The 26,805-nt window shown below is 44.1% G+C and overlaps 1 protein-coding gene across 3 annotated transcripts in view; it reads right to left on the reverse strand.

Annotated features, from left to right (window-relative positions):
- The window catches only part of TFPI (tissue factor pathway inhibitor), a 44,043-nt gene extending 19,093 nt beyond the window's left edge, over positions 1-24,950 (reverse strand). The window contains exons 1-2 of one of the 3 annotated variants that reach the window (XM_079982733.1): positions 24,439-24,937; positions 3,210-3,335 (exon numbers count right to left, since the gene is read on the reverse strand). In XM_079982733.1, the coding sequence (XP_079838859.1) occupies positions 3,210-3,321 (112 nt within the window). In that variant the 5' untranslated portion in view covers positions 3,322-3,335; positions 24,439-24,937. Of the gene's footprint in view, positions 1-3,209; positions 3,336-24,438 lie in introns of all 3 variants that reach the window. The other 2 variants (XM_079982732.1, XM_079982734.1) reach the window with 2 other exon arrangements.
- Between the last annotated feature and the right edge of the window lie 1,855 nt (positions 24,951-26,805).

A 26,805-nucleotide genomic window follows, 5' to 3' on the forward strand; every position in this document is an offset into this window, starting at 1 on the left:
TGGTCCTAATAAGTCCCACAGAGACCATGCCTTACGCCAGGGGTGCAAATTGACGAAGACGAATGTTATAAATAAACTATTCCACCAACGGTTTAGCCTCCATTGAATTGCAAAAGCAATCTCAGACTTTTTTTTGGGGGGGGTTGAGCTATCTTTTCAGCATGCTCGCTGCATCCTAGAATGACACTGAGTACACTGGAAATATTGCAAGCATGGAAGAAATAGCGATAGCTACATAAGACATGAAGGTACGTTGCTGCATCTCAAAATGAGGTCCTCTTGGGCTCCAAGTTCTGGAAGGCTTATAGAGCCCTTTGCTTCTTTTATTTACAGTGGTACCTTGGTCTCAAACTTAATCCATTCTGGAAGTCCGTTCCAAAACCAAAGCGTTCCAAAACCAAGGCACACTTTCCCATAGAAAGTAATGCAAAATGGATTAATCCGTTCCATACTTTTAAAAACAACCCCCAAAACAGCAATTTAACATGAATTTTACTCTCTAACGAGACCACTGATCCATAAAATGAAAGCAATAAACAATGTACGGCAGTCACACATTCAATCAATCAGTAGCTGAACTGGGTCAGCAGTGGTTTAGACCACAGCGCCACCTATGTCCACTGACTATACACAGCACAGTTCATGAAATATAATATAGAGGGTCCATTGTATTGGAGCTTATGGCAGAATGCTGAAAAGTAGAGTTTACACATGGCTATCACAAGAAAGGACGCAGGTGGCGCTGTGGGTTAAAGCCTCAGCGCCTAGGACTTGCCAATTGAAAGGTCAGCGGTTCGAATCCCTGCGGCGGGGTGCGCTCCCACTGCTCGGTCCCAGCGCCTGCCAACCTAGCAGTTCGAAAGCACCTCCGGGTGCAAGTAGATAAATAGGGACCGCTTACCAGCGGGAAGGTAAACGGCGTTTCCGTATGCGGCTCTGGCTCTGGCTCTGGCTCTGGCCAGAGCAGCGATGTCACGCTGGCCACGTGACCCGGAAGTGTCTCCGGACAGCGCTGGCCCCCGGCCTCTTAAGTGAGATGGGCGCACAACCCCAGAGTCTGTCAAGACTGGCCCGTACGGGCAGGGGTACCTTTACCTTTATCACAAGAAAAGCAGCCTTGCTTCTCCTCTACCCCTCTCTTTTGAGAATGTCTAATAAAGCAAAACTACCCAGCCAAAACAAATCTCTTTCCAGAATGCGGCAGCAATTAAATTCTGCACATCCATTTGTGTACAACGGGCTTTAGATTGGAACAATTGATTTCAAACGGGTACAAGTCACTACGTCTTTTTGTGGTCTGTTCTTCTGTTGGTGAGTTCCTTCTTTTATAGGAAGGGCTATTCCCATGTATATGCATTCTGCACAGCTGTAATTGCAAGGCTCTTTCCAAATACATTTCGCTGATGAACTTTATCAAGGGAAAACAGCTTGTCACACAGAGAGAAGATGACCTTCTTCTTTGTCCCCTCCTTCAGCTTGATTTGACAACTTGCCAGCCATCCAGGCATACTTTGCTGAAAGCTTTTCCTGTTAGATGAGCCCAATTGTCAAACTGCGATGCTAATACTTCACAGGCCTTCCCATTTACAAGAAAAAGGCATTTTGACTACTGTGACTCATTCCCTTTGGGAAATGCAGCCGGGGGTGGGGTGGGATAAAGGTTGCTGGACATGATCTAGCACCTCAGTGCTCTCTTTGTAACACACAAAATAACGTGCGCCCAGGAATTTTTGTACAAAAACCACATAATGCATATTTTGTGGCTTTGGGCTTTATCCTCAGTGCTGTTCCATAGTAATTGTCTATCTTTTGCTGTTTTTTCGTTTGGTTCAGATTAGGGACAGAGGAATCAGCCTATTTCCATGCCATGTCGATTTCACATGTGAAAATCTGTTTCATCTTATTTCTACATTAATTTGTGTTTTTTAAAAAAAGTCTGTAAGAAATTTCACACTTAAATATGTCGTTAAATTTTAACAGAAAATATGTACGCACAGGTCTTGCTATCCAAACGCTCATTGTATGAAAATTCACTTATCCAAACACGAGGAATTAGCACCCAAACCTCGCTATGCACACTGCAGATTCAGATATCCCAACAGCCAGACCTATGCGTAGTACTGTAAACAAATAAGCAGCTTTTAACAAGCCCTACTTTGGGGTGTTTTGCTGGTAAAGGGGAGGGAGGGGGAGAGATCACACAACAAGAGAGCATTTTTTCTTTCCCCATTTGCCTTTTGCAAATTTCAGAGGGTTTTCCTGGGCTTTTTTGTTTTGGTCATTTTGGGGTCAGAATTCCATGACCAGGAATGCATTGGAAATGTTCCCATAGAAATCAATGGAAATCATCAACTCGCTATGTGAACACTTGCCAGAAAAATGATTCTTGGAGAATGCATTGTGTTCGGATAGCAAGACCTGTGTGTAACTTATTTTACATATTTCTAAATATGTGTTTAAGCATTTGGGTGCATTTTTTAACGGGCCAATAGTTCCATCGCGAAATTCAGAGAAGTGCACAATCCACTTCCAAAACATTCGGAAACCAAAGCGTGGCTTCTGATTGGCTGCAGGAAGCTCCTGCTGTGTTAGCCCTTCAGACACCCAGCTTCCAAAAATAGTTCGCAAACCGGAACATTCACTTTCGGGTTTGCGGCGTTTGGGAGCCAAAACGTTTGAGAGCTAAGCTGTTCGAAAACAAAGGTACAAATGTATTTCAAGTTATTCACATGCTCACTGGGCAAAGAATTACTCACGATAAGGAAAGTGATGTAATATGATTATGACTGTGATTTGGTTTTTTGAAATATTGATATTGGAAACTGCTACAGATAATTACTACGAAATCCAGATGGAAGGGACTCGAGGAAGTCAAATACTATGTTTATGAAGATGGATGGTACTTAATTGTAGTTAATTAAGTGGCATTATGCTGTATTGTATGTTCTTATTTTTTCCCTTTTTTCTATCTTTTTTTGTTTTATGTTCTGTTTGTTTTCGTTATTGTTAATTCTTTTGTATTATGCTTATTTACTGAAAATAATAAATATTATTTGAAAAAATAATTGCTCGTGCAAACAGACTGCTCAAATATGAGGGAAAACGGAAGAAAACCACAAAGTTTATGTGCAACTTGGCCCGGAGTGGTGCCATGTTATTCAGCTAAACAGGGGCACCTTATTTCAATGTGCTGTAGTCAGATCTCTTACCGACAGCCTCTCCATATTCCTCCTCCTCCTCCTCTGAAGGTGCAGTCCCATGACATGGCCCGTTGCTGGACAGAAGATACAAGATGGCAGCTAGAAATACATCTGCTCTCATTCTGCTCGCCTCTCCTGAATAAAGCAAAAGAAAACATGACGCCGGAGAACGTGATGCATTTGAAACCCAAATTTGTTTTGAAATACCACATTTTGTTTTAATGGTCTTGGACAAGCCATTGACTCTCAGCTTAGCCAGAGTTATCTCCTAGTACAGTGGTACCTTGGGTTAAGTACTTAATTCGTTCCAGAGGTCCGTTCTTAACTTGAAACTGTTCTTAACCTGAAGCACCACTTTAGCTAATGGGGCCTCCCGCTGCTGCCGCACCGCCACTATGCGATTTCTGTTCTCATCCTGAAGCAAAGTTCTTAACCCGAGGTACTATTTCTGGGTTAGCGGAGTCTGTAACCTAAAGCGTATGTCACCTGAAGCATATGTAACCCAAGGTACCACTGTATAGCAATGAGGACAAATCGGGGGTGAGGAACCTCAACCCACCCCCAGGATAAAGAAAGGCGCAAGAGGATAGCTCTATGTCCTCCAAGGAATGAGTGCCTTCTAAGTTTCATTCTTCCTCAAAATGATACTCTCCTTCCCTGAAACCTGCCTTCTCCCTGACACCAGGAGAGTTATCATCGTGGGAATGGGGCACAGCTATAATGTCCCTGAAGGCCTCATCCATCACTGTCTCTGCCTCCCTTACTTTTTCCATGTCTGCCACCTTAGCCTCAGGGGATCTAACTTGTTCCCAGAGAACCAGGAGCTCGTGGCACCTTCAACACACCCAGGGCTTCTGTCCAACAGGGTGATAGTTGTACATGTGGCCAGAACTTCAGGGCTGTTTCCTTTATCCTCCTGCCCCATTCCCAGGAGGAACCTTGAAACCCCTGTGAGTAGCGCAGCCTGAGCCTTTGAAATGATGCCAATGCAAAGTCATCGGAATGGAACTTCCCCAGTGTTTATTTTTATCTTAAAGAGAGGAAGGGGCAAAAACAATACGGAGGTTATTTTTTGCCCTCCTTTCCAGGTATTGTCACCACACAGTTTGTCGAGATGCCACGGGGAGTGCTGCAAAATGCAAACACATCCGGTCCGTTGTGCTCGTGCTCATGCTACAAAGATTTAAATTTAAATCTCAAATGAGGCATTTGCCCTCTCATTCATCCTGAAGTCACAGTTGAAGTGAGTGTAGCTGCCTGCCATCCAATTTCTTAAACTAGGGCACGTGTTGACATTGCCAAGAGCACATACTTCCTTGGCAGGCCTTCCCTCGTTGTTCAGTAAAGGACTCAGACAGCTTCCAGCCAAGAAGGAAAGCATCTATTTCACTCTCTGAATCGAGCCCAAGGCACACACACACAAAAACCCAACCTCAGACAGCGAGCCCATTCACTTCAAACAGCAGCCCTGTTCTTGACTTCCAAGAGAAGGGCTATAGATTTGGCTACTTTGGAGATGGCTGGATCAAAATGCGGACTGGCTGGCCCTAATAATGAGGAGAGTGAGGCCGCCACCTCAGGCAGCAAATGGGGGGGGGAGGGGCAGGCAGAAAGCACGAGGTGTTGGAGGGCAGAACTGTTTGTGACAGCCAGCCTGTCCTAGCCCTCTGGTGGAATGGAGGAACTCCCCCATCACCAGCATTGAACTTGTGGGGTATTTACAATGCAGTCAAACCAACAACACACGTTTGCTAGATAGGCACATGATAGGAGTTGAAGCTCACAGAGTTTTCCTGTAAGTTTGCTAGAGAGAACTCTGACACCCACTCCTCCTGAAATGGGAGGTCATTATCCTATATAATAAAATGATTCCTGAAATGACTGGATTTTCACTTTTGGGAATATGGCAACTCTAATATATAATCTCCTCACCTGCCGTTTTGCTCTTTCATCTCATTCCAGCAATGTAGAACATATGCTAAGTCTGAGCCACAGCTCAGACTTCATTTTAAACTAGACAACTATGTCTTTGTAACTGGATTATTATGTTAAGCCTGCCTGAACAAAGCTGCTGTATCCGTTACTCTTCAACGAGTATTCTGAGAGAGTAAATGTTATTTTTGCTTTTTACAAGATGGTTTGTCTCAGGGTTGGACTAGATGATCCTCAGGGTCCCTTCCAATTCTAAGATTCTATTATTATGGTTTTAAGAGTGCTGAAAGAGTAAAGTTGCCTTCACTTTTGTGCTCTAACTTTCTTCAGAAATGTCTGCTTACCTTTTTTTTATTTTAAGGAAGAATCTGGGGCCCCTGTTGACACATGCCTGGCACATGCATGCCCCCAGTATCTACTTGTGGGAGGCCATGAACATGGATATACAATGAATGTCCTAGATGGGTGGCATGGTTAACATGTGGTTCCCCAGATAGTTGAGCATCAACTCGCATCAGCCTGAGTCAACATGGCCAATGGTTGATGGGAAAGGAAGTCTAAATCCAACACTAGGCTGTCTTCCTGCAAACATATGTCTTTTATTGCATACTTTCATTTGCTCACAATTTCTCCAAAGAGGTTTTAGTCATAAAGTAAATGACTTGATTAAATATCTAGACCACATTGCTACAGTTGAAACATTTGACACCAATCATACTGAGCTCCTAGAATGCAAGATTATCTTCTATTATTCTATAGTTTCAGGATCTCACTGAGTCAGCTCTGGTTTCAAAAGAAATATTCTGGGAGCAAGTATTCCTAAGTATCTAATTAGGAGCAGAATTAAACTCTCCACTAATGGAACACCGTACTGCCTTAATGTTAACGACTCTTTAATATTAGAAATGCATATATTAAACCCAAACTTCTCCCTAGGAGATTTCTGATAATAACCAGCAGAATAATTGAAGAGAGCATTACTCATGCAGCTTAAGAAACAGAAACAGATATTGAAATAACATTTCCAAGCCGCAACAATTTTTTTTTTTTAAAAAAGTGAATGACTTGTGCAATATTAATGGAATAGATCCAACACTAATTACAAGGAACAGGATTTCACAAAGAAATTGCCCAATATTTTTGTTCCCTTGAAAAGCAGGCCTTGAAGGGAGGTGAGTGGGAGAAGGAAGTGTTTCCACTGAAATTACTGTCTATAACTCCTCACATTACACAAGCTGGTACAGAACTTCCATTTCCTCCTCCTTCTGTATCTCAGATTCCTAAACTGTTACATCACAGGGGCAGAGAGATGAGGATGCCAGAGACACATTGCTCTCACTCTTCCTCTTCCCTTATGCAATACAGGACTGCTCGGGCTACAATCTGCGTTCAATACATCACAAAACTTGGGTTTAAAGTAGCTCTGAATTTGGTAGAGCCAAAGGTGGAGAACCTTTTTTTTAGGCTCTCTTGGACAACCTTCCTTTGGTGGGTGGGCTCAGAGGGGAAAGTAGAAGGAGCAATGGATATGAATGTTACCTTTGAAGACAGAAGTACATCCCAGCCACACAAAAGTGAGAAGTTTCCAGACACAGAGACCCAACCACAGACCTCTCCTGTAAAACTGGCTAAAATTTATAAACTAACATCAAATTTGTGTTGGAGATGTAAGGTATCAGAAGGATTCTTGTATCATGTCTGGTGGGGATGTGATAAAATTATTATTATTATTTTTTAAATATACATGAAGAACTGAAAAAGAAAATGTTTAAAACAACAATTGGTGAGAAGCCGGAAACATTCCTTTTAGGATTTATAACAAATGACACCCCGAAAGACATGAAGAGAATCTTTATCTATGCAGCAGCTGCCGCAATCTTATTGATTGCAAAAAATTGGAAATCAGAAGAAGTACCAATGTTGAAAGACTGGCAACATAATTTTTTTGAAATGATTGAATTAGCAAAAATGACGGCAACAATTAGAATGCAATCTAATCAAAATCTCAAACAGGAATGGAAATGTGTAGAAGAATACAGTGGTACCTCGGGTTACATACACTTCAGGTTACATACGCTTCAGGTTACAGACTCCGCTAACCCAGAAATATTACCTTGGGTTAAAAACTTTGCTTTAGGATGAGAACAGAAATCAGGCAGCGGTGGCACAGCGGCAGCAGGAGGCCCCATTAGCTAAAGTGGTGCTTTAGGTTAAGAACAGTTTCAGGTTAAGAACGGACCTTCGGAACGAATTAAGTACGTGACAAGAGATACCACTGCATAAGATAATCAACAGATAAAGTAAATGTAAAGATAAAGGGACCCCTGACCATTAGGTCCAGTTGTGGCCGACTCTGTGGTTGCGGTGCTCATCTCGCTTTATTGGCTGAGGGAGCCGGCATACAGTTTCCAGGTCATGTGGCCAGCATGATTAAGCCGCTTCTGGCGAACCAGAGCAGCGCACGGAAACGCTGTTTACCTTCCCACCTGAGTGGTACCTATTTATCTACTTGCACTTTGACGTGCTTTCAAACTGCTAGGTTGGCAGGAGATTTGAACTGCCGACCTTCTGATCGGCAAGCCCTAGACTCTGTGGTTTAACCCACAGCGCCACCCGCATCCCAACAGATAAAGTACAGAGAGACTAATTGGAAGTCATTTTTAATTTCTTGTTTTACAATCGTTCACATCATTGGGAGTACAAAGGATGTTAGTTATAAGAATTGTGTTGTTTCATATATTGCTACGGTCTGTTTGTCAATTTATAGTTGGTTTATTTGATTGTATGTTTGCTTGTTGGTTTGTTTGCCTTCCTGGCACAAATGTATCTATTTTAAAACAATAAAGATATACACAATGGAAAGGGCTCACGGGGTGTGCTGAGGGGGGCAAGGGAGGGAGGGAGGCATGGGGGTGGTGAGGGGACAGATCCAGCACATGTATTTCTAGAAACACCCCCTCCCAGCTGGATTTGATACTGTCAAACGTCCAAAAAGTAGAAAGGAATCGAACTGTCTGTCTTGAGGCAAAATAGTTGTAGTTTGTGAAGCAGCTGCAGTCTCTTTCTGGAATATTTAGTGTGCTGACTGAATGGTCATAAACTTTAATCCCAAATACCTCTTCCCAGAAGCACACCCTATTGCAATTTGCAAACAAACATGCTTAGTAATGGAGCGTTGAGATGTTTTCATGTCCCCTTTAAAAAACATGGCTGCCAGGAACTGCCAGGACAGTCAGAGTAGGTAATATTGAGCAATATGGCCCAATGGCTTGACTCAGTATAAAGCAGCTCCCTATAGTATTTCACTATCATTGCTGCTTACTTAGGTAAATTCTAAGTTGGCCAAATGTCAATGCCAGCTATCATTCATTCCCATTTGGGGTGAAAAACTGAGGAAATGTTGCCATACATTGGAAATGTAAAGAAAAAGAAGGTGTTGTTGTTTAGTCGTTTAGTCGTGTCCGACGCTTCGTGACCCCATGGACCAGAGCACGCCAGGCACTCCTGTCTTCCACTGCCTCCCGCTGTTTGGTTAAACTCAAGTTGGTAGCTTCGAGAACACTGTCCAACCATCTCGTCCTCTCTTGTCCCCTTCTCCTTGTGCCCTCCATCTTTCCCAACATCAGGGTCTTTTCCAGGGAATCTTCTCTTCTCATTAGGTGGCCAAAGTACTGGAGCCTCAGCTTCACAATCTGTCCTTCCAGTGAGCACTCAGGGCTGATTTCCTTCAGAATGGAGAGGTTTGATCTTCTTGCAGTCCATGGGACTCTCAAGAGTCCCCTCCAGCACCATAATTCAAAAGCATCAATTCTTCGGCGATCAGCCTTCTTTATGGTCCAGCTCTCACTTCCATGCATCACTACTGGGAAAACCATAGCTTTAACTATACGGACCTTTGTCAGCAAGGTGATGTCTCTGCTTTTATCATACCTTTTATAATATGTGGTGGACGTATAAAGTAGTTAAAAATTTCTGGGAGATGATATATAATGAAATGAAAAAAATGTTTAAAATAAATTTTGTTTAAAAACCAGTTGCATCACCCACCCACCCTCCCTTGGTTCATTGCTTGGTTCTTGACATTGCTATGGGCCTGTGGTTGGTCGCCTTGGTTGGCCAAGGGACCTGGTAGGAATTTTATCCCACTGGCAAATTGGTACCGGCCACTCAGTTTTTCACCTACCTCATAGCAAATCACCACAACTTTTGGGTATTGGCGGTTAGGCACTGGAATATGGTTGTGTGTTGGAGGGCAGGGTGTGGCCATCGCCTACCCCTCCATTTTATGGGTATTACGGTAAGGGAATCCGGCGGTCGTGGATCCTGTCCGACGCCCTTGCTGGTGGCTAGGGCCATGGCACGACCCCTGGTGACATCAGGGGGAGCTTTCAGTTGTATCTGCATCAACAGGCTCCTCCCACTGGTGGTTAACCCTTGATAGACTCGCCCCTCCCCGAGGGGGTGGAGTCACGCTCTGTTGTTTTATCCAATGCCTAAGCCAATACCTCTCACATGCTGTAATCAATAAAGTTGTGGCCTTTTTTAGCCCATTAACCTAATATACTGTATCCATGTGTCTTTCTTATCCTCAAGCGGGTGTTGGGTCCTTGAATCACAACCAGAAGCTTTCTTATTGGGAATTACAGGTACCAAGATCCCAAAGGACCAGGAAAGACTGTTTATGTAGGCGACAACATACTATTAGCCCAAAGATGGAAGGAAGTATCAACTCCGACCAGAGAAGAATGGCAATCCCAGATGATGGACTATGCCGAAATGCCAAAACTAACTGGGAAGCTCAGAAATCAAGAAGGAAAGAGCTTTAAAAACAAATGGGAAAGGTTTATAATTTATTTACGAGACCACTGCAAGCAGGTCAAAACATTGGCAGGATTTTAACCACACTTGTAAAGTAATGGAAATTATGTATAACTGTGAAGGATAAAAATTCAGATAAATATTGATATGCAATTGTAAATATTATCATTACCAGTGATGGGTTGTGATAAGTGATGGGGTCAGGAGATTCAGAATAATCTCAACATCTGGATGTGGAATTGTTATTTGTTGTTATATAAAAAAGGAAATGTTGCCAAAAGTCCAGACATATGGGATTCGGCCGCCGGAAACTTTGCAAAAACACACACAAAAAAACCTCAACAAATTTTGTGTTCGGACTGGCATTCTTATAGCATCTCTGCTTGTAGAAAAGGTGTACAAAAAAAGAAACACAGGAGCGTTTTCTTTAAAAAAGAAGACATAACAGCATCTAGATGTCTCCTTAGCTACATGCAATGGGAGCGTTCCTCTGGTGTACTGCACTTTTTCCTTCCAGACAACTTTGTTTGGGTCTGATTTCCACAGTAATTAGGCTTTTAAAGCCATTTCCTAACCCCCTCTTTAGCTTTTTGTGGGCTTCCTATTGGGCAGAATGCTAAGCAAAAGAGAAGGCAGCCTGTGGATTGTGAGCCAACCACGGACAGCCTTAGCAAATGTCACAGGGTGATACTGAGTTGCGCTCTCCCAAACCCTCTCTGCTCCATTTCCTGCGCTGTCACTGTGAGTGAGTCACTTCTGCGGCTGCGGCACAAAGGATACGGGGAAAGGGCAAACAGAAGGGAGATAATGGGTAAAATTGCACATGCAAAGGCTGAAGCTACTGCAAACACAGCTTACATTAAAGGTTTATAGAGAGACTTGCTAGACCTGTTCTGCCTTCACACCTCTTTTGAAAAAAAGCGATAAAAACATAGTTTGGGTAGTCATTGTGTATCATCCTAAAAAAATGTCATTACTGTGCTCTTGCAAAGTTTACATAGGAGAACCTGGGTCCATAATCACAAGAAAAGTTAAGCCCGGCTGAAACAACCTAAGTATGATGAATGAATGCATATTTGGAATGGGGAGGGGGCTAGTTTGTACCTATAGGCACTGTGCATGAACATCCCTCCAGTCCTCTAATATAAACTACCTACATTGGCCTTACCTTCATATAAGCACCTTTGACTCTTTGGAGACTTAATAATAATAATAATAATAATAATAATAATAATAATAATAATTTATTATTTATTATTTATTATTTATTATTTATTATTTATTATTTATTATTTATTATTTATTATTTATTATTTATTATTTATACCCCACCCAACTGGCTGGGTTTTCCCAGCCACTCTGGGCGGCTCCCCACAGAATATTAAAAACACGATAAAGCATCAAGCATTGAAAACTTCCCTAAACAGGGCTGCCTTCAGATGTTTTCTAACAGCCAGATTGTTGTTTATTTCCTTGACATCTGACAGGAGAGCATTCCACAGGGCAGGTGCCACTACCGAGAAGGCCCTCTGCCTGGTTCCCTGTAGCTTCACTTCTTGCAGTGAGGGAACTGCCAGAAGGCCCTCGGTGCTGGATCTCAGTGTCTGGGCAGAACGATGGGGGTGGAGACGTTCCTTCAGGTATACTGGGCCGAGGCCATTTAGGGCTTTAAAGGTCAGCACCAACACTTTGGATTGTGCTTGGAAATGTACTGGGAGCCAATGTAGGTATTTCAGGAACGGTGTTATGTGGTCTCGACGGCCACTCCCAGTCACCAGTCTAGCCGCCACATTCTGAACTAGTTGAAGAGGAGAAGAGGCAACTTTGGCTGATTCCATCTCCTCCTGTAGCTCCAGGACTCTCCTCCAAAAACAAAAATACCACCTCCAGAGAGTGAGGGAATACTTCAGAACAAGGTAGAACATGGCATGGGAGTAGGTCAATGCAGGGAAACTCCTATTTGATCCTATCCATGCCTTAAGATATTTTGAGAAAGTTCTCCACAGTGTACTGCTGTTGAATAGGGCTGCCATACTGTCAGATTTTCCTGGGATTTCAAAGGCGGAATTGACATCCTTGGGGAATTTCTGAAAGGTGGCACTTTGGGGGTTTCCTGAATAAAAAAGCTCAACAACAACGGGATGTCCTGGTTTTTACTTTTTGAAATACGGCAAAGCGTGTTCTCCAATAAATGAGAGCACGTGTTGCGGTGTGGGCCACCAGGCCAGGCCTCTTGTTGCCAGGCAGGTTAATAATTGTTGCCTGGCATCATGATTGGGTAACCGGGTTGCTGGGGCAAATTGTATATTGCAAATTGGGTGGGTGGGACCATAGTCTTTAAATATTGGTGCACTCTGGTTTCTCTTTCTCTTTGCAGAGTGCATCGGATCACCCGCCCGCCCACCCGCCCTCTTTCCGGTTGACCTTGCTTTGTCTGTCATGGGGTCGTCTGCTTTGGAGCAGGGACCTAGTAGGAATTTTGCCATTTGGTGATTGGCTGTGCCATTTGGTTTTTGCCTACTACTCAGCAATTCGTCACAACTTGTAAGGTTGCGGTTAGGCATTGGCTATAATATGCTGGTGGTGGAGGGGTCAGGGCCTGCCCCTCCTATTGCGCTGAAGGGAATTCTGTTAAAGGAATCCTGGGGCTTGCCATGATTTCGTCCAATCCCTGTTATGGGACCAGGGCCGCCCAATCCCTGTTATGGGAATCCTTGTTATAGGACCGGGCAGGCAAGCTTTCGGGGAGCTGCTGGGGTGAGCGGCGTGGGTCCGACGCTTAGCTCAAATGACCCCCAGTTTGACTTTCTCTTCTACTGGCTACCGATCGGACCTCGGGATGTCAGTTCTGTCCCAGGCGGGGGGACAGATAGTCATAACCAATGTCTAAACAACCACTCACTGATTTTGTATTTTAATAAAGTTGTGGCCAAAATAGTGCCCAAAAACCAAAACTAAAATTACGTGTTATGTGTGAAGTTATTTGAGGGGTGGCCTGGGGACCTACACACGCAACTCTACTGTTGAGAAAGTGTATTATGTGGTTGCCCAAGACACAGTTGCCTCTGTAATGGCACTCCATATGTGGAATGCCCTCCTCTTCAAAGCGCCCTCGCCCTCCTGCAATTGACTTAAGTGAAGACTTTCACATTTTTCCCCCATGGATTTTGAGGAGTTTATTAGTCAGTTTACCAAAGGTGTCATGGGCTTTGAAGATGCTTGAACTCTGGATGAAAGGGAGGCATGCTTGGCAAACCCTCACCAAGATCAAACCTGTGTCCCCGCTGTGGAAGGATGTGTGGATCCAGAATTGGCCTCCACAGTCACTTACGGACCCACTGTTAAAACTGTGTTTTACTTGGCTACGAGGAGGAGATTAGTCAGTTGCTGGCAAAGAGCCTGCATTGTGGTTTTAGTTGCTCCTACTGTTTAAAAGGGTTTTAGATTTTTTTTTTTACTGTGTTTTAGATATTGTGGGGCTTTTTTTTGTCTCCAACCCTGGCATCTGTTGAGATGAAGGGTAGGTTATAAAATGCCTCAGTAAGCATAGCAAATATCAGAATAAAAGCCATCAGTGCAATGAGTTCCTTCAGGAAGAACTTTTCGTTGGACAGCTATATACTGCACAGACACCGAAAGTGTTCCTTTGCTTTTAAGTTCAAATTTATTTATTTTATTTTATTTTTTGAGTCAGTGGACACAAATTGCAGGTCAGAATGCTGAGCTGAGACATTACCAGCTGGCATCGTGAACAGTGTCATCCCTACCAAGCCTGTTTTGTAATGTTGTTGTTTAGTCATTTAGTCGTGTCCGACTCTTTGTGACCCCATGGACCATAGCACGCCAGGCACTCCTGTCTTCCACTGCCTCCCGCAGTTTGGTCAAACTCATGCTGGTAGCTTCGAGAACACTATCCAACCATCTTGTCTTCTGTTGTCCCCTTCTCCTTGTGCCCTCCATCTTTCCCAACATCAGGGTCTTTTCCAGGAAGTCTTCTCTTCTCATGAGGTGGCCAAAGTATTGGAGCCTCAGCTTCAGGATCTGTCCTTCCAGTGAGCACTCAGGGCTGATTTCCTTCAGAATGGATAGGTTTGATCTTCTTGCAGTCCATGGGACTCTCAAGAGTCTCCTCCAGCACCATAATTCAAAAGCATCAATTCGTCGGCCATCATCCTTCTTTATGGTCCAGCTCTCACTTCCATACATCACTACTGGGAAAACCATAGCTTTAACTATACGGACCTTTGTTGGCAAGGTGATGTCTCTGCTTTTTAAGATGCTGTCTAGGTTTGTCATTGCTTTTCTCCCAATGTTTTGTGTTAGGGTGGGATAATAGCTCTTAAAAGAACAGCTGATCTTCTTCTTCTTCTCGAATCAGAGCCCAAAGGATGCACTTTTGACCACTCCTTTGCACTTACTTCAGTTCTGTAAAGTACAATGGGGAAGTCTTGAATAATAGCGCTTGTGTTTCAAGGTAGTATCTGTATTGTTGTGATTGTTGCCTAGGGATGTAGGAAGGCAGCTTTTCACACTTTATTCGTCGCACGCAGCACCGTTTCCGGTCCTCTGCAGTTCAACCAGGATGGAAGAACGTTTTTAACTACAGTCACACCTCGGTTGAAGTTGCTTCAGGTTGAGCGTTTTCGGGTTGTGCACCGCGGTGATCCGGAAGTAACGGAACGTGTTACTTCCAGGTTTCGCCGCTCACGCATGCGCAGAAGGTCAAAATGACATCACACGCATGTGCAGAAGCGACAAATTGTGACCCGCACATGCACAGACGTGGGTTGTGTTTGCTTCAGGATGTGAACGGGGCCCCGGAACGGATCCCTTTCATATCCAGAGGTACCACTGTATAACTGTTTTTCCATTGTTATTGGTTTTAGAATTTTTTAGCTGCTTTAGAAGTGTTTGCATGCTTCTTGTTTTTAAATCGTGTATCTGTCTGTTGCCCTGGGCTCCTTAGGGAGGGAGGGCGGGCTATAAATTCAAGAAAATAATGAAAAACCAGTACTCTCATGGGCATAGCCAAGGGGGTAGGGCAGGAAGCAGCAGCTTCCCCCCCCATCAAAAAAATCAATAAAAATACATAGCAAACTGCCCCCCAACAAAAATCCTGGCTACGCCCATGAATACTGTTCTACTGGAAGCTACATTATGTGCCTCGCTGTCTGGTACAGTGAAATTATGTACCCTACATAATTTACATATTATCTAAATTGGGTAAGTTACTTTGTCATTGTGCTATTCCACTCCATTCGTTTCAATGAAAGGAAACACAATGCAAATGGGAGAATAAAAATAATGAGTTGCATATTGTGGGAGGACTGAAAGCAACAATAACAATGAATACTAATCTTATTCCCCAGAATGATTTCCATTCCATACGTGGCCTGGAGAAGCAAACACCTGCAATTCCAACTTCCACTTCTTTTTTCGTTAGGATTTTTCAGAGAACTCTCTTGCTGCTTCTCCGTTTCCAGTTTCCCTAGTGGGAGAGATACCTGTTTCCAGCTCTGTGGAAGATGCGTTAAGAAGCAGGGATGGATGAACTTTCCCCGTGAGAAATCGTAATTGCCTTGCTATTTACGGAAACCCACAGTATCCTCTTGGCCGAAGATTCGCCATTTCCCCAACATCCCCGAACTACAGTGGTACCTCGGGTTACAGATGCTTCAGGTTATAGACACTTCCGGTTACAGACTCCGCTAACCCAGAAATATTACCTTGGGTTAAGAACTTTGCTTCAGGATGAGAACAGAAATCATGCTCCAGTGGCGCAGCGGCAGCAGGAGGCCCCATTAGCTAAAGTGGTACCTTAGGTTAAGAACCGTTTCAGGTTAAGAACAGATCTCTGGAATGAATTAAGTTCTTATACCACTGTATATTTGAGTTTCATGCATGTACATTAAAAAGTGGAACTTCAGAGCATGCCATTGGTATCCTGCCACTGTGTCACATGTCAGAGTGTCATGCATCACTGTGCTCCTTTCTTTGATTGGCTGGCTTCACATTTACCTGTGTTTATATCCTGAAATCATTTTATTTTACTTTAACTGTGATGGAAAGGAGCCAAAGGGAACAGCTGTGACTGCTGGCAGCAGCAACAGGCAATGCAATAAATGAACCACTTGTGCACTTAAGTGTTGCAGATTGGGACGGTGACAGTACCTTCAGCAAGGAAAGGGTTACGGAAATCAGCATCTGAGTATATGCAGAGCTGTCAGTGGTTTTCACATCGTCATGCACGTGCCCACAAATGAAAACATAATCAATCTTGCTTTGAATTAGGAGATTATGGCAGTTCGTTAAAGAGGGATCAATGCTTGGTACACATCCAGTTGTTTTTTAACCAAGCAAATTTGACCTTTTGAACTGATCACTTATGACAGTGGTCTCCAAACTTTTTTCAAAGAGGGCCAGATTTGATGAAGTGAAGGGCCGTGAGGACCGACCAAAGGGCTGACCAAAGTTGTTGAGCTTTTTATTAGGGTTGACGTTGTTGAGGTGTTTTTTTTAGGATTTCACCCCAGGAAAGGATTAGGCCCCCAAAACGGACTTTGGACATGCCTGACTTCAGTAGCATCATGAGTGACCAGCAGCATTCAGGGCACAATGTTGGGTCTTAAATTCACTGGTGGCTTAAATTCACAGGTGGCAAAGTTTCACTCATGCATTCATTTCTCTACATCTGAGTAAAGATAAAAAGGTAAAGGACCCCTGGATGGTTGAGTCCAGTCAAAGGCAACTATGGGGTTGCGGCACTCATCTTGCTTTCAGGCCGAGGGAGCCAGCGTTTGACCACAGACAGCTTTCCGGGTCATGTGAGCAGCATGACTAAACCACTTATGGCGCAACGGAAACCGTGACAGAAACCAGAGCGCACGGAAATGCTGTTTGCCTTCCTGCCACAGCGGTACCTATTGATCTACTTGCACTGGTGTGCTTTTGAACTGCTAGGTTGGCAGGAGCTGGGACAGAGCAACGGGAGTTCACCCCGTCGCACAGATTCGAACTGCTGACCTTCTGATCGGCAAGTCCAAGAGGCTTGGTGGTTTATACCACAGCATCCTACTCTACATCTGAGTACAATACGCTTGACAAATGATGGGGCTGAAGGTGCGTGAACTGATTTGAGCAAATAGCAATCATGTTTGATGTGGTTTAAAGGGACTGTTAATCTGTGGGGCTTTTCCGTGATAACCCAGACAACCCTTCATCTTGAGGTCTGAAACAGTCATGAGCGAGTAACCAAGGGGAGAATAAGGCCTTTGTTTTGAAACAGACCGCATTGTTCATCCCTGGTTAAATATTATACTGAACTTAGATTGACTTTAAAAGTTTAGCAGCATCCTGGAAGGGGGGGGGGGGGATTTCCGCTTCTACTTAGAATTAATATCTGAATTCTGAAAACAAGTGTTGGCCCATTTCTTTGCTCTCCAGAGATTAATTTTTAAACAAACAAGGCCAGTCTAAAGGAGTTAGGGAAAACACATACAGATGGTGTAATAATAAATACTTGGCAGGGGGATACTGCTGGCAATTACATCAGGGAGCATTGTTCCAATTTAACAGAGAAAACCCTGGAGTTGGAAGTGGCTTCAGATATTGCTGCCCTAAAGCTCCATATACTCTCTAGAAATGCACATGTCTTAGGAACATATGAAGCTGTCTTATACCGATTTAGTCCACTTGTCCATCTAGTTCAATACTGCCAACACTGACTGGCAGTGGCACTCCAGTGTGGTTTAAGCTATCGAATTTCTTCCTCACAGAAGTGAATCCAGCACCCTCCTTGTAAAGTTTTCATCAAATGCAGAAGATATATATATATATATATATATATATATTAGACAGCATCTTAAAAAGTAGAGACATCACCTTGCCAACAAAGGTCCGTATAGTTAAAGCTATGGTTTTGCCAGTAGTGATGTATGGAAGTGAGAGCTGGACCATAAAGAAGGCTGATCGCCGAAGAATGGATGCTTTTGAATTATGGTGCTGGAGGAGACTCTTGAGAGTCCCATGGACTGCAAGAAGATCAAACCTCTCCATTCTGAAGGAAATCAGCCCTGAGTGCTCACTGGAAGGACAGATCCTGAAGCTGAGGCTCCAATACTTTGGCCACCTCATGAGAAGAAAAGACTCCCTGGAAAAGACCCTGATATTGGGAAAGATGGAGGGCACAAGGAGAAGGGGACGGCAGAGGACAAGATGGTTGGATAGTGTTCTCGAAGCTACCAGCATGAGTTTGACCAAACTGCAGGAGGCAGTGGAAGACAAGAGTGCCTGGTGTGCTCTGGTCCATGGGGTCACAAAGGGTCAGACATGACTAAACAACAAATATATATACATATATATATATACACACACACCTATAGATATATAGATATATAGATATATAGTTATATAGATATATATCCCTACCCTACCCTTCCAACGGAAAGTTGTTCTAACTGATTCAGACCCTCCAAGTGTCCCTATTTTCCAGGGACAGTCCCGGATTTGCAAAAACCGTCCCAGTTTCTCATCTGAACCCGGAATGTCACACTTTGACTTAGGACGCCCTAATTTTCCTCCGATGTTGCAGGGTATCGAGTTATGTGACATTCACACACATACCGAAGCCAAGGAGATAAGTAACTTTAGAAGACAGCCCTGTACAAGGAAGTTGGGTTTTTTTTAAAAAATGTCTTATTATGTTTTCATGTATGTGGAAGCCACCCAGAGTGGTTGGGGCAAACCTGTCAGATGTGCAGGGTATAAATAATAAAATCATTAATCTTATTATTATTATGGAATAGGACGTCCCTATTTTCATCAGAGAGATGTTGGAGGGTATGGTGAATTTAGTATTATATTATTATATGGTTTATTGTTGTAAAGGACCCCTGGACGGTTAAGTCCAGTCAAAGGTGACTATGGGGTTGCGGCGCTCATCTTGCTTCAGGCCGAGGGAGCCGGCGTTTGTCCACAGACAGCTTTCCGGGTCATGGGGCCAGCATGACTAAAGCGCTTCTGGCGCAACGGGACACTGTGACGGAAGCCAGAGTGTGCGGAAATGCCTTTTACCTTCCTGCCGCAGTGGTACCGATTTATCTACTTGCACTGGCGTGCTTTCGAACTGCTAGGTTGGCGGGAGCTGGGACAGAGCAATGGGAGCTTACCCCATTGCAGGGATTCGAACCGCCGACCTTCTGATTGGCAAGCCCAAGAGGCTCAGTAGTTTAGACCACAGTGCCACCCATTTCCCTCACCCTGGGACCTTGTGGTGAAAGGCAGGTAAAAACAACAATCCATAAATTACCATAGTCACCATCACCTTTGTAGTACAGGATCTGGCCACAAGGAATATGTGGCAATCACATTATGGATAAGCTGGATGTTGATATAAAGGTATACAAAGATTCTGGGGGAAAGAGTTGTTTTTGGCTATGAAGACTGCTACAGTCAGCCTTATGTCCTGAAGACCCAGAGATTACCTACTTGAACTTTGAATGCAACTTTCTGAAGGGTCATGGCATCTAGGACCAGCTACGAAACCAGTCACTCAAACTACATTCTCAGCCTGGCAGGATTGGAAAGTACCCAAGTTACCTTCCCCTTTCTGTCCCACAGTTTCCCCTTTTCAGAGCTTTCGGATCACAATTAAGCTGTGCGTTTCAAGGGTTTGTAAGCAAACCAAACCTTATCTGGATTCGAGTCCCTGATTCTAAAAGAGAGAACTGGTTTGCAAGGGATATGGGAGAGCCTCTGTCTCCCTTTGCGTACGTGCATTAAAACAGAGGTCTCACATATTCGTAGCTGGGGAACATGGTCGGGGAAAGAGCTCCTATCTTCACCTTTTTGCTCTGTTTTAGGTTTATGACCAATTTCCAGAGCACTGAATCGTATTGTGTGACCGCTCCTTATGGCTTATTTCCTTTTTGTAATCCCTGGTCCGTCATGCTTATTTACATCGTTATTGTCATGCATCCCGGTAATGAATTATTTCCGGTACAGAAAGAGGCCAGCCATTTGTCATTTAAATTTAGGCAGGTCTTTGTATTAATCCAGACTAACCGAAAGACCAGCTCACCATTCTGTTCCTGCTTTCTGAAGGAGACGTAGGAATCTGTGCCGTCCGGGAGGTGCTACCTTCCCATTACACATCTAGCAGACATCATTTCTATTGTCCTTCCAGATCATATTGAACACCTTCATTTTCATTGCAGTGAAAACCCAGAGGGCTGCTGCCACTCAGGGTCAGCGTCATATCTGACCTGCTGGGAGCCTGATGGGCCTTGCCCTGCTTCTCTCAACCTGGCGGGGTGGGGCCTGATAGGTTCCATAAAGGAGTGCTGCTGTTGTTGCTGCTACTGGGCAATTTTAAAAATTGCTTTTATTTTTTATCTATGTCATTTTAAATTGTGATTGATATTAATGCTGTATTCTTAGTTTTAGATTTTATGATTTATGTGGAAATTGTTTTCCATTTGGTTGTGTACTTTTTGATGAGTTTTATTTATTGTTTATGACTTTTGTTATGTTGGTAATTACCGTATTTTTCGTCCTATAGGGCGCACCGGCCCATAGGACGCACCTCGTTTTTTTTTTTTGGGGGGGAATGAATTTAAAAAAATTATTTCCCCCGCCCCAGCCGCGGCTGCCGCCCCAAGCCTTGCAGACACTCGCCCGAAGCGAGGGCTCCCCGTGCTTCGGGCGACAGGCTGCCGCCCCAAGCCTCGCGCGCTCGGCGGGACCTCCCACCGGGCGCGGAAGGCTTGCGGACAGTCACCCGAAGCACGGGGAGCCCTCCAGAGCGCTCCTCATGCTTCGGGCGACAGGCTGCCGCCCCAAGCCTCACGCGCTCGGCGGGACCTCCCGCCAGGCGCGCAAGGCTTGTGGACACTCGCCGGGGCTGCAGGCTGCTGCCCGCAAGCCTTGTGAGCCCGCGGGAACTCCCGCCAGGCTTGCAAGGCTTGTGGATAGCTTCCTGAAGCCTGGAGAGCGAGAGGGGTCGGTGCGCACCGACCCCTCTCGCTCTCCAGGCTTCAGCGAAAGCCTGCATTCGCCCCATAGGACGCACACACATTTCCCCTTCATTTTTGGAGGGGAAAAAGTGCGTCCTATGGGGCGAAAAATACGGTATGTAAATCTTGCCATGTTGTAGCCGCCTTGAGCATTGTTTTAACTATGGAAAGGCAGCGTACGAATAAAATGATGAATGATGAATGAATGAATATCTAGGGCATGGGTAGGCAAACTAAGGCCTGGGGGCCAGATCTGGTGCAATCACCTTCTAAATCCAGCTTGCCGGCGGTCCGGGAATGAGCGTGTTTTTACATGAGTAGAATGTGCCCTTTTATTTAAAATGCATCTCTGGGTTATTTGTGGGGCCTGCCTGGTGTTTTTACATGAGTAGAATGTGCCCTTTTATTTAAAATGCATCTCTGGGTTATTTGTGGGGCATAGGAATTCGTTCATTTCCACCGCCCCCCCCCAAAAAAAAAATTATAGTCCGGCCCACCACATGGTCTGAGGGACAGTGGACCAGCCCCCTGCTGAAAAAGTTTGCTGACCCCTGGTCTAGGGGTTCGCCAGGTTGGCCCCCTGCCCCCGCCAAGGGCACAGGCCCATGGGGGGGCCCCACAAAAATCACATCTCTCCACTCTAGCTTGAAGTGGCTAGGAGCCTGCACTATCCCTGGGCCACTCTGACACAGCTCTGTGTGGCTGGGCAAGGTGCAAAGACTCCATTGGGTGCAGAAATCCAGTCACTGGTTGGGAGAAGTTATGGAACTGGGATTTCAATTTTATAGCTTGTTATAGGTTGAAAGAAAATTATATGAAAATCATGTACCGATGGTACTTAATTCCTAGTAAATTAACAAAAATGTATAAAACATGCCCAAAATATATGCTGGAAATGTAAGGAAAAAGAAGGCACCTTTGATCACATGTGGTGGAATTGTAAGGTAGTAAAAGGATTTTGGGAAATGATATATAATGAGTTGGGGGGGTAATGCTTAAAATAACCTTTGCTTAAAAATCTGAAGCCTTCTTTTTAGGAATTTTAGGTGCTGAAATCCCAAGGGAGCAGAAAAAAAACTATTTATGTCTGCGACCACGGCTGCCCAGATGTTATTGGCCCTACTAGAGAAGAATGGCAAATCAAGTTGATGGACTATGCCGAAATTGCTAAAATGACCGGAAGAATCAGGAAGACCAAAATTTTAATAAGGAGTGGGGGCGAAGTTGTAACTTTTCTTAAAGACCATTGTAAACAGTTAAAATCGTTAGTAGGATTGGAATATCACTTGTAGTTTAAGGTTGATTCTGCACATAATGGAAGAGGTAAAGGGTTTGGATTATCATGAAAAGATGTGGGAGGAAATGATTAAATTAGGACTCACAAAGGGGAGGATGGAAGTCCAGGAGATTCCTTGGAATCTTGTTTTAATGGTTTATGTTTGATATATATCTGTAAGATTTCAATGTGAAAAACCAAATAAATAAATTTATATATTTCCCAGGGCAAGGTGTTTTCAGATTTTAACCTTTGCCTGTATTTGCGAGAGTGGTTCTGTACATTAAATTCCGTCCCGAGAAATAAGGCAGTTCAGGCCACTTTGTGGCTTTCAGATAATGAAGGGGGAAAAATGCATCTTGTTTCCTGAGTTGCAGCATTCAGGCACTGTCTGTTTCTTTGCTAACTAAACTTACAGCATTATAAGAAAGACGTTGGTTGTGTAAATTGAATAGACATTGATAGATGACTGTACTAACAGTACAATCGTGTATGTGCACGTCTGCTCAGAAGAAAGCTTCCCAGAGTTGATTGTGATTTACTCCCAAGTAAGCACATATAAGCTTACAGGCTAAAATGCACTAATGCCTCTCCAGCTAAGGCTACAAACCTATGGAAAGTTTACATGGGAGTAAGTCCCATTGAACTCAGTGGGACTTACTTCTCCATCGACCTACATAGGCATATACTGGGCATGTCAAGCAATTCTCATTGCTCTCTAAATCAGGGATGCGGACCGTGTGGCTATTCAGGCATTGTGGGACTACAGATGCCATCATCCCTGATCTCTGACTAAGTTGAATGGGACTGATGGGACAAGTACATCTGCAGAGCCAGAGGTTCCCATTCTTGCTCTAAAACAGTGTTTCCCAAGCTTGGGTCTCCAGCTGTTGTTGTACTACAATTCCCATCATCCCTGACCATTGGTCTTGCTAGCAAGGGATGATGATGGGAGTTGTAGTCCCAAAACAGCTGGAGATCTAAGGTTGGGAAACACTGCTCTAAAAGTTTGCCTTCATAAAGTTGTCCATAAAAGGTATTATAATACTTGGCTGCTCCCTCTCTTGAAGCCCAGCCAAGTCCTTTCTGGTACATATTGCTTTAAAGTACAAGTAGTCAATGTGTTGTAGTTTAACTACAACTTCCATCAGCTCCAGCCAGAATGGTCAGGGAAATTTGGAGGTGCAGTCCAGGATCAATTAGAGCAGGGTTTCCCAGACTTGGGACTCCAGCTGCTTTTGGACTACAATTCCCATCATCCCTCACAACTGGTCCTGCTAGCTTGGGATGACGGGAGTTGTAGGCCAAAAAACGGCTAAGTTTGGGAAACACTTATCTAGAGGACCCCACATTGGCTGCCCCTGTTTTAAAGTGTGCAAGCAGTTGCAGAGTAACTCCCCTGATGATTTATGTTTCAGCTGCTTTTCCTGGGGTTCATAATAGCGCTGGGTTTTTATTAAGGCTGGAATCTGATGAACACTTACATGAATCAGAAAGCCTTGTTTCCAAGTAGAATATGCTTTGGATTGTGCCGAGCCAAGGAAATGAAGAGCCCAAGTATAAATCATGGGGAAATTTCTTTTCCTCAAGCGCTAAGTCTGTCTTTTTGTTGCGGTGTACATGCACGACGGGATGCGGGTGGCGCTGTGGGTTAAACCACAGAGCCTAGGACTTGCCGATCAGAAGGTCGGCGGTTCAAATCCCCGTGATGGGGTGAGCTCCCATTGCTCGGTCCCACCTCCTGCCAACCTAGCAGTTCGAAAGCACCTCAAAGTCCAAGTAGATAAATAGGTACTGCTTAGGCAGGAAGGTAAACAGCGTTTCCGTGCGCTGCTCTGGTTCGCCAGAAGCGGTTTAGTCATGCTGGCCACGTGACCTGGAAGCTGTCTGCGGACAAACGCCGGCTCCCTCGGCCAGTAAAGCGAGATGAGCGTCACAACCCCAGAGTCGGACATGACTAGACCTAATGGTCAGGGGTCCCTTTACCCTTTACCTTTTACATGCATGACAAAGCTGCACATGTCTATTTAGAAGTAAGTCCCACTGAGTATGGACATAAGTAAACACAAATAGGCTGTCAGTCTTCAGTTTGCATACCCGATACATACCTCACAACAACACCCAGCTATGTGGAACCCACCTGGGAGGGTGGCGGTCTTTATCTAGCAAAATAAACAGCTTCAAATAGACAGAATCTCACCAGCTACTCACCAAGCAGCTCACAATGCCAAACGCTTCCTCAGAGGGAGAATTCCTGAGTGAATTTTGCAGCCTCCTCCTTCCCCTTTCCGCTTCAGAAGGTAAGGCCTTGGGGGCAGAGGGGAAGCAAAGAGAGAGAGAAAGAGAAAGGGAGAGACAAGGGGAGAAATGTAATCTGATCTCGCTGCTGGAGCTGTTAGCACAGCTGCAACAGCCTGATGTGACTGCTGTGCTCTGAGGTTGCCCCTCTTGACTCGGGAGAGGAGAGGCGTGGGGATTCCAGAGGATCAGCTGCAATGAAGCAATAGCAGAGCTTCCTGTTCAGAGCACAGTGACCCCCGGCTGCGTTTAGGATAACCCTCCCCCGCAAAAACGCTATCTCTACAAAGGCACTTCCCAACGTATGGGAAACAGACTGAACGCAGACTGTGTGACAAAGTGCAGGCTCCGTTCGCAGATGCCCTCTTTGGTTCCCCCAAGAGTTAATGCCTCTCGGTCCAACCCCACATGAAACACCGTGTCTGCAGACATGTTCAGACTTGGGCTGCTTGCCGCTACCAGATTCCCCGAATTCCGGCTGCCCCTGTTTACCAGAGACAGTTTGTGTTTGCCTGAAATTTTCAGTGGTAAAACAGTGTCTCTGTTTTAGGCTTTTGGAAGGATGCTGGAGACGTCTTTGAAAACAAAGGCAACAACAACAATCTTTATTACGGTCCAGAGACCCAACAAATCGTTACAAAAGCAATGCACAATTCATACAGCCTACCTCCAGGTTAAACAAGCATTTTGTTCAGAATATAGGGATCATTGGTTCTTGCAACCACCGATAAAAACTTTGCCACTGCTAATGTTCTAGCATTTGTCCGGTCTTCTAGTAGGAACCTGACATAGTGAGCCTCTGATTTTCCCGGGAAAGGTACCAGCAAAGGTAGCATCAGTTCAGCCCTGGCTTGCTCATATTTTGCACAGTGCAACAAAATATGTTTTATGGAATCGATGTCTTGAGCACACGAGCAAAGTCTGTCCTGGTAGGGAACTCCTCTCAACCTGCCATCCAACACTGCAGAAGGAAAGACGTTTAGCCTGGCTTTGGTGAAAACAATGGCAAAGCACGCACACGTACCCAGCTGGAGTTATTCTGGTTCCAGCCCTTTGCTCCTTATGTGGATTTCCCTAAGATAAATGATGTAACTTGGGGCATCCAGCTGCATAAACCTGCAGTGCCACTGAAGCACTGGATGGCTGTGGAGACACAGAGGTGACACAGCAGGGCCATGGTGTTTTAGAACCAAACAGGCAAGTTGAAAAATAACAAGTCATTTGTGCTGAATGTCTTTCCCCCAAGAAACTGAAATTTGGATTTTCCTAAGATAGGTAGCATCATTTTGGTGCGAGGTGAGGATATATATATATATATCAAGAGTAATAATTTAAAAAAAAGTTATATAGGGGAATTGAATTTAATTCTGAATTACATACCGGAAACGTGGGAGATTACAAGGGTTCAAAAAAATGAATGTACCATTCCATATTGGAAGCAAAAAAACTTGTTTTGATGAATTGGAAGAGCCGCAAAGAGATTCCACTGAGCACATGGATTGACAATATGGACAGACCAGCTACATACGAACGAATTGCATGTCGACGCAAATTAAGAAAAAACAAAGTTTTTTGTGGTGGTTGTTTGTATTGAAAAAATTAAATACATTTTTTAAAAAGAAGAAAAGATATGTAGCATCACTTTTAGTGGAATCCTCAACATGTCTATTTGGACATAAATCCTCCTGAGCTCTATGGGACCTGTTGTTGTTGTTGTTGTTTAGTTGTTTAGTCGTGTCCAACTCTTTGGAATTTAATGTACGGAATTTAATGTACAGAACCACTCTCGCAAATACAGGCAAAGGTTAAAATCTGAAAACACCTTGCCCTGGGAAATTAGATTGTGATTCACCCTTCAATATGTTTCAATCAGACATGCCAGAGAATTTTCTCTCTCTCATACACACACACACAGAGAGAGAGAGAGAGCGCCTTTTTTCTGGGGGTATCCAGGGGTACGCATACCCTTAAACATTTTGTGAATCTTTGTACTTTTGTCCATTTACTATATTTATTTTTCCTGATTTGAACTATACAATGGTGATTTTCTTGAGTCAAAATGAGAGTACCCCTAAACATTTTTTTAGGGGGGAAAGCTGTGTGTGTGTGTGTGTGTGTGTGTGTGTAAATTTTTTTGTTTTACATTTCAAAATATTCATTTAGACAACCTTAAATCAATGACTTCCCTTCCTCTCTTTCTGTGGTTCATTTTGCATACCATGTTGTTGTTTAGTCGTTTAGTCATGTCCAACTCTTCATGACCCCATGG

Source organism: Podarcis cretensis (assembly GCF_951804945.1).
Source record: "Podarcis cretensis genome assembly, chromosome: 1".
Lineage (NCBI taxonomy): Eukaryota > Metazoa > Chordata > Lepidosauria > Squamata > Lacertidae > Podarcis > Podarcis cretensis.